Source organism: Giraffa tippelskirchi, chromosome X (genome assembly GCF_054371585.1).
Source record: "Giraffa tippelskirchi isolate mGirTip1 chromosome X, T2T-mGirTip1v1.2.pri, whole genome shotgun sequence".
In the NCBI taxonomy this organism is placed as follows: Eukaryota; Metazoa; Chordata; class Mammalia; order Artiodactyla; family Giraffidae; genus Giraffa; species Giraffa tippelskirchi.
Window position 1 is genome coordinate 57,589,194 of NC_137289.1, and position 12,332 is coordinate 57,601,525.

Sequence of the window (12,332 nt, forward strand, 5' to 3'; positions counted from 1 at the left end):
GGAGAAATTATAAAAGATAAAAAGAGAGACAAAAGAGTTAGGGACGGAGACCCGTCCCGGGGAGGGAGTCGTAAAAGAGGAGGAATTTCCAAGCACCAGGAAACCCTCTCACCGGCAGGTGTGGGGGAGGATTTTTTATCTCGGAGGGCAACGTAACTGGGAGGAAAAAATAAATAAAATCCACAGATTACGTGCCTAAAGCAACTCCCAGCAAAGAACCCCAGACGCTCGCATCATCCGCCACCAGCAAGTGGGGGCTGAACGGAGAGGAGCGGGCGGCATTGCCTAGGGTAAGGACCTGGCCCGAGTGCCCCGAGGGCAATCTGAGGGAGCTAACGTGAGATAGTAACCTAAACTGTGGGACAGCGAGAGAGAGAGAACTATCCCGCGAAAAGCCCAACTCTAAGGCACTGCCGGCCCGCTCACAGAACAAAGGACTGAGCGATACCAGAGGAGAGCTAGCCGGCTGCGGACCGCCCCATCCCCCGCCGGACACAGCGGGCAGGCGGGGCCCGCCAGAGCCGGAAAGGGGCAAACTCGGCCCCAGAGAGGGGCACCCCCTACCAAACTGCAAACAGGCTCCCAGTTTCTAAGCAAAGACTGCCTGAGATCCCGGAGGGTCGACAGCCGCCGGGAGGGTCGCAGCCAGAGACCAGCTCCCCAGAACCGACACAAAGCACCGGAGCCGGGCGCGCCCGTAAACCGAGGCGGGGACCAGGGAGGTGATAAGCCGCACCGCCCCAACAGGGGACAGCGCCCTCGCCAAACTCCTGGCCGCCTGGGCAGCTCCGACCGGGAACGGCACAAGCCGCGGGTGAAACCGAGTCTGCGCCTTTGTGGAGTAACCGGGAGCCTGAACCTGAGCGGCTTAGACCTGGGAACTGCACGCAGCTCAGGGCCCGCTCCCCGGCCGAGTAACCTGAAGCCTGAGCAGGGTAGACGGGGAAAGCACACACGCCGTGAGCGGGGGCGAACCCAGTGCGGCCGAGACACTGCGAGCTTACCACACACACGCCAGAATTGCAGTGTTCCTTCCTCCCCACAGCACGATTGAACAAGCGAACCTAAACAGATCACCTCCACCGCTTTGTTGCAGGGCGGAAATTAGATACTGAAGAGATCTCCAAACAGAAGCCAAATAAACAGAGGGAAGCGCTTTGGAAGGGACAGGCCAACAGATTAAGATCCCTGTAGTTAATACCGACTGCATTAAAAAGGACCTATAGATCTTGAAAAGTATAAGCAGGAATAAGGATCTATCTAAAACTGAGCAGATCCCACACTGCTCACAACAGCTCCAGAGAAAGTCCGGGATATATATATTTTTTACTATTATTATTATTATTTTTTTTTTTTTATTTTTTTTTTAAATTTTTTTTTAATTAAAAAAAATTTTTTTTTCTCTTCTTTCCTTTTTCTTCAAGTCCTCTATTACACCTTTAACTTTCATTTTCATAACCCACTATTAACTTGCAAAAAAAAAAAACAAACCCCTATTTTTGAAGCAAACTACATACATATATCTTATACCTTTTGCGTTTTCTTTTTTTTTTTAATGTTTTTTTCCTGTTCTACATTTTTTTACTGTTTCTTTTTTTACTGTTTTACTGTTTTTTTTCTTTTTACACTGTTCCCTTTTTTCTTTTTTTTCTTTTTAGATTGTAAGTTTTATAAGAGTCTAACCTCTACTCTAGATTTTTAATCTTTGTTTTACATATTTGATATCAACTTTGTACATTTAAGAACCCAATCTTTAGGACCCATTTTTACTCAGGAGTGTGATCACTGGCCTGATCACTCTCTCCCCCTATTGATGCTCTTTCTTCTCCCCCAGGGAACCTCTATCTCCCAACCTCCTCCTTCTCTTCTCAACCCAATTCTGTGAATCTCTGAGGGTGTTCTGGGTACCGGAGAACACTTCAGGAACAGGATACTGCCCAGATCTCTCTCTCCCCTCTTGATTCCTCCCTTTCTACTCATGATCACCTCTGTTACCTTCCTCCCCCCTCTCTATGTATCTCTGTGAATCACTCTGAGGGTTCCAAACTGTGGAAAGCACAGAGGGAAGTGCTTACTGGCTAGATTGCTCTCTCCACATTTGAATTCCCCTCTTCCCCTCCTGGTCACCTCAACCCACCCCCCCCACCTCATCTCTCCATGTAACTCAGTGAACCTTTCTGGGTATCCCTCACTGTGGAGAATCTTTTCACCATTAACCTAAAAGTTTTATTATTGAGGCTGTATGGAAGGAGAAGTCTTGAGGCTACTGCAAGAATAAGACTGAAAGCCAGGGGAAACATTAATTAATAAGAGACCATCCAATAGCCTCCATAAATTCACTGAAACCAAGCTCCACCCAAGAGACAATAAGTTCCAGAGCAAGACATACCACGCAAATTCTCCAGCAACGCAGGAACATAGACCTGAGCATCAATATACAGGCTGCCCAGAGGCATACCAAATCCATAGACATCTCAAAAATTAATACTGGTCACTCCATTACACTCTAGAGAGCAGAAATCCAGCTCCACCCACCAGAACACCGACACAAGCTCCCCCAACCAGGAAACCTTGACAAGCCACCTGTCCAACCCCAACCGCAGTGAGGAACCTCCACAACAAAGAGGAACTTCATACTACCAGAATACAGAAGGGCCACGCCTAACACAGCAATCTAAACAAGATGAAAAGGCAGAGAAATACTCAGCAAGGAAAGGACAATGAGAAATGCCCACAAAGCCAAACAAAAGAGGAGGAGATAGGGAATCTATCTGAAAAAGAATTTAGAATAAGGATAATAAAAATGATCCAAAATCTTGAAAGCAAAATGGAGTTACAGATAAATAGCCTGGAGACAAAGATTGAGAAGATGCAAGAAATGTTTATCAAGGACTTAGAAGAAATAAAAAGGAATCAATATACAATGAATAATGAAATAAAGGAGATAAAAGACACTCTGGAGGGAACCAACAGTAGAATAACGGAGGCAGAAGATAGGATAAGTGAGGTAGAAGATAGAATGATGGAAATAAACGAAGCAGAGAGGAAAAAAGAAAAAAGAATCAAAAGAAATGAGGAAAACCTCCGGGACCTCTGGGACAATATGAAATGCCCCAACATTCGAATCATAGGAGTCCCAGAAGAAGAAGATAAAAGGAAAGCCCATGAAAAAATACTCGAGGAGATAATAGTTGAGAATTTCCCTAAATTGAGGAAAGAAATAGTCACAGAAGTCCAAGAAACCCAGAGAGTTCCAAACAGGATAAACCCAAGGCGAAACACCCCAAGACACATATTAATCAAATTAACAAAGATCAAACACAAAGAACAAATATTAAAAGCAGCAAGGGAAAAACAACAAATAACACACAAGGGGATCCCCATAAGGATAACAGCTGATCTTTCAATAGAAACCCTTCAGGCTAGAAGGGAATGGCAGGACATACTTAAAGTAATGAAAGAGAATAATCTACAACCCAGATTACTGTACCCAGCAAGGATCTCATTCAGATATGAAGGAGAATTCAAAAGCTTTACAGACAAGCAAGAGCTGAGGGAATTCAGCACCACCAAACCAGCTCTCCAGCAAATGCTAAAGGATCTTCTCTAAACAGGAAACACAGAAAGGATGTTTCAACACGAACTCAAAACAACAAAGTAAATGGCAATGGGATCATACTTATCAATAATTACCTTAAATGTAAATGGGTTGAATGCCCCAACCAAAAGGCAAAGGGTTGCTGAATGGATACAAAAACAAGACCCCTATATATGCTGTCTACAAGAGACCCACCTCAAAACTAGGGACACACACAGGCTGAAAGTGAAAGGATGGAAAAACATATTCCATGCAAACGGAGACCAAAAGAAAGCAGGAGTCGTAATACTCATTTCAGATAAAATAGACTTTAAAATAAAGGATGTGAAAAGGGACAAAGAAGGACACTACATAAAGATCAAAGGATCAATTCAAGAAGAAGACGTAACAATCATAAATATATATGCACCCAACATAGGAGCACCACAATATATAAGGCAAATACTAACAAGTATGAAAGGGGAAATTAACAATAACACAATAATAGTGGGAGACTTTAATACTCCACTCACGCATATGGATAGATCAACTAAACAGAAAATTAACAAGGAAACACAAACTTTAAATGATACAATAGACAAATTAGATTTAATTGATATTTACAGGAGTTTCCACCCCAAAACAATCAATTTTACCTTTTTCTCAAGTGCACATGGAACTTTCTCCAGGATAGATCACATCCTGGGCCATAAATCTAGCCTTGGTAAATTCAAAAAAATTGAAATCATCCCAGCCATCTTCTCTGACCACAATGCAGTAAGATTAGACCTCAATTACAGGAAAAAAACTATTAAAAGTTACAACATATGGAGGCTAAACAACACGCTTCTGAATAACCAACAAATCACAGAAGAAATCAAAAAAGAAATCAAATTATGCATAGAAACGAATGAAAATGAAAACACAACAACCCAAAACCTATGGGACACTGTAAAAGCAATACTAAGGGGAAGGTTCATAGCAATACAGGCGTACCTCAAGAAACAAGAAAAAAATCAAATAAATCAACTAACTCTACACCTAAAGCAACTAGAGAAGGAAGAAATGAAAAACCCCAGGGTCAGTAGAAGGAAAGAAATCTTAAAAATTAGGGCAGAAATAAATGCAAAAGAAACAAAAGAGACCATAGCAAAAATCAACAAAACTAAAAGCTGGTTTTTCGAGAAGATAAACAAAATTGATAAGCCATTAGCCAGACTCATCATTAAACAAAGGGAGAAGAATCAGATCAACAAAATTAGAAATGAAAATGGGGAGATCACAACAGACTCCACAGAAATACAGAGGATCATAAGAGACTACTACCAACAGCTATATGCCAATAAAATGGACAACTTGGAAGAAATGGACAAATTCTTAGAAAAGTATAACTTTCCAAAACTGAACCATGAAGAAATAGAAGATCTTAACAGACCCATCACAAGCACGGAAATCGAAACTGTAATCAGAAATCTTCCAGCAAACAAAAGCCCAGGACCAGACGGCTTCACAGCGGAATTCTACCAAAAATTTAGAGAAGAGCTAACACCTATCCTACTCAAACTCTTCCAGAAAATTGCAGAAGATGGTAAACTTCCAAACTCATTCTATGAGGCCACCATCACCCTAATTCCGAAACCAGACAAAGATGTCACAAAAAAGGAAAACTACAGGCCAATATCACTGATGAACATAGATGCAAAAATCCTTAATAAAATTCTAGCAAACAGAATCCAACATCATATTAAAAAGATCATACATCATGACCAAGTGGGCTTTATCCCAGGAATGCAAGGTTTTTTTAACATCCGCAAATCAATCAATGTAATACACCACATTAACAAATTGAAAGAAAAAAACCATATGGTTATCTCAATAGATGCAGAAAAAGCCTTTGACAAAATTCAGCATCCATTTATGATTAAAACCCTCCAGAAAGCAGGAATAGAAGGAACATATCTCAACATAATAAAAGCTATATATGACAAACCCACAGCTAACATTATCCTCAATGGTGAAAAACTGAAAGCATTTCCCCTAAAGTCAGGAACAAGGCAAGGATGCCCACTTTCACCACTACTATTCAACATAGTTTTGGAAGTTTTGGCCACAGCAATCAGAGCTGAAAAAGAAATAAAAGGAATACAGATAGGAAAAGAAGAAGTAAAACTCTCACTGTTTGCAGATGACATGATCCTCTACATAGAAAACCCTAAAGACTCTACTAGAAAATTACTAGAGTTGATCAATGAATATAGTAAAGTTGCAGGATATAAAATTAACACACAGAAATCCCTTGCATTCCTATACTCCAATAATGAGAAAATAGAAAGAGAAATTAAGGAAACAATACCATTCACCATTGCATCAAAAAGAATAAAATACTTAGGAATATATCTACCTAAAGAAACAAAAGACTTATATATAGAAAACTATAAAACACTGATGAAAGAAATCAAAGAGGACACAAACAGATGGAGAAATATACCGTGTTCATGGATTGGAAGAATTAATATAGTGAAAATGAGTATTCTACCCAAAGCAATCTACAGATTCAATGCAATCCCTATCAAGCTACCAATGGTATTTTTCACAGAACTAGAACAAATCATCTCACAATTTGTATGGAAATATAAGAAACCTCGAATAGCCAAAGCAATCTTGAGGAAGAAGAATGGAACTGGAGGAATCAACCTGCCTGACTTCAGGCTCTACTACAAAGCCACAGTCATCAAGACAGTATGGTACTGGCACAAAGATAGAAATATAGATCAATGGAACAAAATAGAAAGCCCAGAGATAAACCCACGCACATATGGACACCTTATCTTCGACAAAGGAGGCAAGAATATACAATGGAGAAAAGACAATCTCTTTAACAAGTGGTGCTGGGAAAACTGGTCAACCACTTGTAAAAGAATGAAACTAGAACACTTCCTAACACCGTACACAAAAATAAACTCAAAATGGATTAAAGATCTAAACGTAAGACCAGAAACAATAAAACTCCTAGAGGAAAACATAGGCAAAACACTCTCCGACATAAATCACAGCAGGATCCTCCATGACCCACCTCCCAGAATATTAGAAATAAAAGCAAAAATAAACAAATGGGACCTAATTAAACTTAAAAGCTTTTGCACAACAAAGGAAACTATAAACAAGGTGAAAAGACAGCCTTCAGAATGGGAGGAAATAATAGCAAATGAAGCAACAGACAAACAATTAATCTCAAAAATATACAAGCAACTTCTGCAGCTGAATTCCAGAAAAATAAACGACCCAATCAAAAAATGGGCCAAAGAACTAAACAGACATTTCTCCAAAGAAGACATACAGATGGCTAACAAACACATGAAAAGATGCTCAACATCACTCATTATTAGAGAAATGCAAATCAAAACCACAATGAGGTATCATTTCACACCAGTCAGAATGGCTGCTATCCAAAAGTCTACAAGCAATAAATGCTGGAGAGGGTGTGGAGAAAAGGGAACCCTCTTACACTGTTGGTGGGAATGCAAACTAGTACAGCCACTATGGAGAACAGTGTGGAGATTCCTTAAAAAACTGGAAATAGAACTGCCATATGACCCAGCAATCCCACTGCTGGGCATATACACCGAGGAAACCAGAATTGAAAGAGACGCGTGTACCCCAATGTTCATCGCAGCACTGTTTACAATAGCCAGGACATGGAAGCAACCTAGATGTCCATCAGCAGATGAATGGATAAGGAAGCTGTGGTACATATACACAATGGAATATTACTCAGCCATTAAAAAAAATACATTTGAATCGGTTCTACTGAGATGGATGAAACTGGAGCCCATTATACAGAGTGAAGTAAGCCAGAAAGAAAAACAACAATACAGTATACTAATGCATATATATGGAATTTGAAAGATGGTAACGATAACCCTATATGCGAGACAGAATAAGAGACACAGATGCATGGAACAATTTTATGGACTCTGAGGGAGAAGGTGAGGGTGGGACGTTCTGGGAGAATGGCATTGAGACATGTGTATTGTCATATGTGAAAGAGAGCACCATTCCATGTTCGATGCATGTGACAAGGGCTCAGGGCCGGGGCAATGGGATGATCCAGAAGGATGGGATGGGGAGGGAGGTGGGTGGGGGGTCCGGGAAGGGGAACACATGTAAACCCATGGCTGATTCATGTCAATGTATGGCAAAAACTATTACAATATTGTAAAGTAATTAGCCCCCAACTAAAATAAATAAATTTATAAAAAAAAAATAAAGGATTTAGAGATTATCATATTAAGTGAAGTAAGTCATACAGAGAAGGACAAATATCATATGATATCCCTTACTTCAGTCAGTTCAGTTGCTCAGTCATTTCCAACTCTTTGCAACCCTATGGACTGTAGCACACCAGGCCTTCTTTCCATCACCAACTCCCGGAGCTTGCTCAAACTCATGTCCATCAAGTTGGTGATGCCATCCAGCTATCTCATCCTCTGTTGTCCCCTTCTCCTCCTGCCCTCAATCTTTCCCAGCATTAGGGTCTTTTCCAATGAGTCAGTTCTTCGCATCATGTGGCCAAAGTATTGGTATTTCAGCTTCAGCATCAGTCCTTCCCATGAATATTCAGAACTGATTTCCTTTAGGAGTGACTGGTTTGATCTCTTTGCAGGCCAAGGGACTCTCCAGAGACTTCTCCAACACCACAGTTCAAAAGCATCAATTCTTCATCACTCAGCTTTCTTTGTAGTCCAACTCTCACATCCATACATGACTACTGGAAAAACCATAGCTTTGACTAGATGGACCTTTGTTGGCAAAGTAATGTCTCTGCTTTTTAATATGCTGTCTAGGTTGGTCATGGCTTTTCTTCCAAGAAGCAAGTGTTTTTTAATTTCATGGTTGCAGTCACAATCTGCAGTGATTTTGGAGCCCAAGAAAATAAAATCTGTCACTGTTTCCATTGTTTCCCCATCTATTTGCCATGAAGTGATGGGACCAGATGCCAGGATCTTAGTTTTCTGAATGTTAAGTTTTAAGCCAACTTTTTCACTCTCCTCTTTCACTTTCATCAAGAAGCTCTTTAGTTCTTCACTTTCTGCCATAAGGGTGGTGTCATCTGCATATCTGAGGTTATTGATATTTCTCCCAGCAATCTTGATTCCAGCTTGTGCTTCATCGTTTCTCATGATGTACTCTGCATAGAAGTTAAATAAGCAGGGTGACAATACACAGCGTTGACATACTCCTTTCCCAATTTGGAGCCGGTTAATTGTTCTGTGTCTGGTTCTAACTTTTGCTTCTTGACCTGCTTACAGGTTTCTCAGGAGGCAGGTCAGGTGCTCTGGTATTCTCATCTCTTGAAGAATTTTCCACAGTTTGTTGTGATCTACACAGTCAAATTGTGGGGCTTTCCTTGTGACTCAGCTGGTATAGAATCTGCCTGCAATGTGGGAAACCTGGGTTTGATCCCTGGGTTGGGAAGATCTGCTGGAGAAAGGAAAGGCTACCCACTCCAGTATTCTGGCTTAGAGAATTCCATGGACTGTTGAGTTCATGGGGTTGCAAAGAGCCAGACACGACTGAGCAACTTTCACACTCACACAGTCAAAGGCTTTGGTGTAAATCAATGAAGCAGAAGTAGATGTTTTTGTGGAATTCTCTTGCTTTTTCTATGATCCAACGAAATCACTTATATGCGGAATCTAAAAAGGTGATGTAAACAAACTTATTTGTAAAACAGAAATAGACTCAGAGACATAGAAAACAAAATTATGGTTACCAAAAATTATGGTTAGCAGTGGTTAGTGGGGAGATAAATTAGGAATTTGGAATTAACATATATACACTACTATATATAAAATGGGTTTTCCCAAGTGGTACTAGTGGTAAGGAACCTGCCTGCCAATGCAGGAGATGAAAGAGACGCGGATTCAATCCCTGGGTTGAGAAGATCCCCTGAAGGAGGGAATTGCTCTACCCTCCAATATTCTTGCCTGGAGAATCCCATGGACAGAGGAGCCTGGCAGGCTTCAGTCCATGGGGTCCCAAAGAGTCAGATGCAACTGAAGCGACTTAACATACAGCATGCACATATATAAAATAGGTAAACAGCAACGACCTACTGTGTAGCAAGGGAACTGGATTCATTATCTTGTAATAGCCTATAATGGAAAAGAATTTTAAAAAGAATATATATGTATTATATAATATATATGTATAACTGAATTACTTTGCTGTACACCTGAAACTAACACAATATTGTAAATTAGCTATACTTCAATTAAAAAATTTTAAAAAACCACTGTTCTGCACCATGCTTGCCACTTAACAAGAGACTTTGGAGATTGTTCTACAATTATGTAGAATCTGTATCAGTACTTATAGGTCTACTTGATTTTTTAGCATAGGCTATATAGTTTTAAGTTCCATAAATATGTCATTTAACTTGTCTGTTGCTAATGAATTTTAAGGTTGTTTCTACTTTATTGTTATCATAATGTTGCAGTGAATGTCCTTGTACATGTATCTTTGTGTATTTGTGCAATGACTGTATATATGTGGTAAATGAGTGTATGTGATGATGTATGTATTAGAGATAAATTCCTGAAGTGTAATTTCTGGGTTAAAAGATATATACTGTTAACATTTTCATGTATTTTCTAACAGAGCTCTAGAATCAACTTATCAGAAATATTCTTGGGCTTGTGATTGGAAGTACACTGAAGTAATTAATTCATTTAAGGACTATTGAAATTTTTACAGTATTTTTTCTGTTCAGATATGTGACCTGTCTCTTAAATTACTGTAGGCTTATGTGATTCTCAAAATTTTTTCCCAATATAGGTCTTTTTTCTTAAGATTCATATAAGATACTATAAAGTTTTTCTTGCTGTTATGAAAGGGACCTTTTTCATGATATTTGCTAACTGGTTATTGGAGATTTTGGGTCAAGCTACCTATTTTTTTCTTTGCTTTATACATTTTCCAGTTGATTCTCTTGCATGTTCTTGGTAGCTGGTCATATGATCACCTTATAAAAACAGTTTTGTCTGTTCCTTTCAAATACTTTTTCCCCCCTCATTTTATTGGATAGAAGATGTTCCCGTGTAGGAATGATAGTGCATATCTTGTCTTGTTTCTTATTTTAATAGGGCAGTGTTTGAAACTACTGAGTGTTAGCCAGGGAAACAACTCTTCTTTGTTGGTTTGAGTGTAAATTAGTACAGCATTTACAATTTTTATTTATTGATTGATTTTGGCTGTGCTGAGTCTTCATTGCTGTGCAGGCTTTCTCTAGTTGCGGCGAGTAGGGGCTACTCTCTAGTTGTGGTGTGTGGGCTTCACATTGTGATGGCTTCTCTTGTTGCAGAGCACAAGGCTTTAGGGTGCAGGCTTCTGTAGTTGCATTGTGCGGGCTCAGTAGTTGTAGCACATGGGCTTAGTTGCTTCAGAGCCTGTGAAATTTTCCCAGACCAGGGATCGAATCCATGTCTCCTGCATTGACAGGCAGATTCTTAACCACTGGACCACCAGGGAAGTCTAATACAACATTTTTAAACAACTGTTTAGTTATACATATCTTAGGGCCTTAAAAACATACAGACCCTTCACCTGAGCAGTTCTACTACATAACTAAAAATGTATGCAAAAATTTTACTGTCAGAGTATTAATAAAGGGACTTTTTGAAATAGCAAAAGGTTAGAAACAACTTATCTTTCCAGTGGCAAGGAATTAGATAAATAAGCTACATTACATTTATTTAATGAAATACCATATAGCCAATAAATAAGAGGTAACTACATATAATATAGTGGAGAGATGCTCATGATACATTACTACTTGAAGAAATTGTCGTAAAGCAGTATGTATAATATGTACAGTGTGACTCCACTTTAAGACACCAATTTAAATGCATGTACTTGGGAAGATATATCCTAAAAAGTTAGCAGCAGTTATTCTTCACTGAATGGTGAGCTTATAGGTGAATTTTTGTTCTAAATTTTCAATAGAGTAAGTCAGTAATATATATTAATTACCTAGTGTGTGCAGATTATACAAAAATATGTGATGCTCTGTTCACCATTGAACCCCTACTTTGTGTCACACACCAAGAACACAGAGATGAATAATAAGCAGTTTTGGCTTCATTTCTACCCTTAAAAAGATTATATACCCCCATGAGGAAGATGGTTAAAAAAAAACAAACCCAGGTAATTACATTAAATATGATAAGTGCTGTTATAGAGAGAAACACGGGGCTGTGGGAACACGGAGCAAGGGCTTAAATGATAAGGAATCAGATTCCTGTAGTTTCTCCTTGGTTTATTAAACTGTTACTAGGATTGGTTTCTACAGGTTGTGCTGTCCTCCAAACTCCACTAAGAAGCTCCTCGGCAAGCCTTTCATCCTGAGCAAGCTGTGCCTGTGGATCTGTTCCCCACACTCCGCAATGCAAACTGGTGCTTCTCTTACAAGCACTACACCCCGCACTGCGAACTGGTGCAGCCTCTTACAAGCCTGTCGGCTCTTAGTTAAGGGTGAAGTGTCAGTAACTTCCAGGTTTGGCATATTCTGACATCACAGACCCTGAAAACATTACTGAGGAAACCAATCTTTGGATCTTGAGCAGGAAGAATAAGTGGGCCTCCTTCCCAAGGCAGATTTATAACCTTGGTTTTCAGGTTCACTGGCTCTCATATTTGCCTGGTTGTGACCATTCTTTGACTGTGGATCTGGACTGTTACTTCCTTTTGCTGTCAG

At 39.8% G+C, this 12,332-nt stretch overlaps 1 protein-coding gene across 1 annotated transcript in view; it reads left to right on the plus strand.

The window, feature by feature from the left end:
• TRMT2B (tRNA methyltransferase 2B) overlaps positions 1-12,107 on the plus strand; it is a gene marked incomplete at its 5' end in the record, with an annotated part of 56,971 nt that extends 44,864 nt beyond the window's left edge. Inside the window, 2 exon segments of the mRNA XM_081565854.1 lie at positions 11,928-11,980; positions 11,983-12,107. Coding sequence (XP_081421980.1) covers positions 11,928-11,980; positions 11,983-12,107 — 178 coding nt within the window.
• Positions 12,108-12,332: the final 225 nt, after the last annotated feature.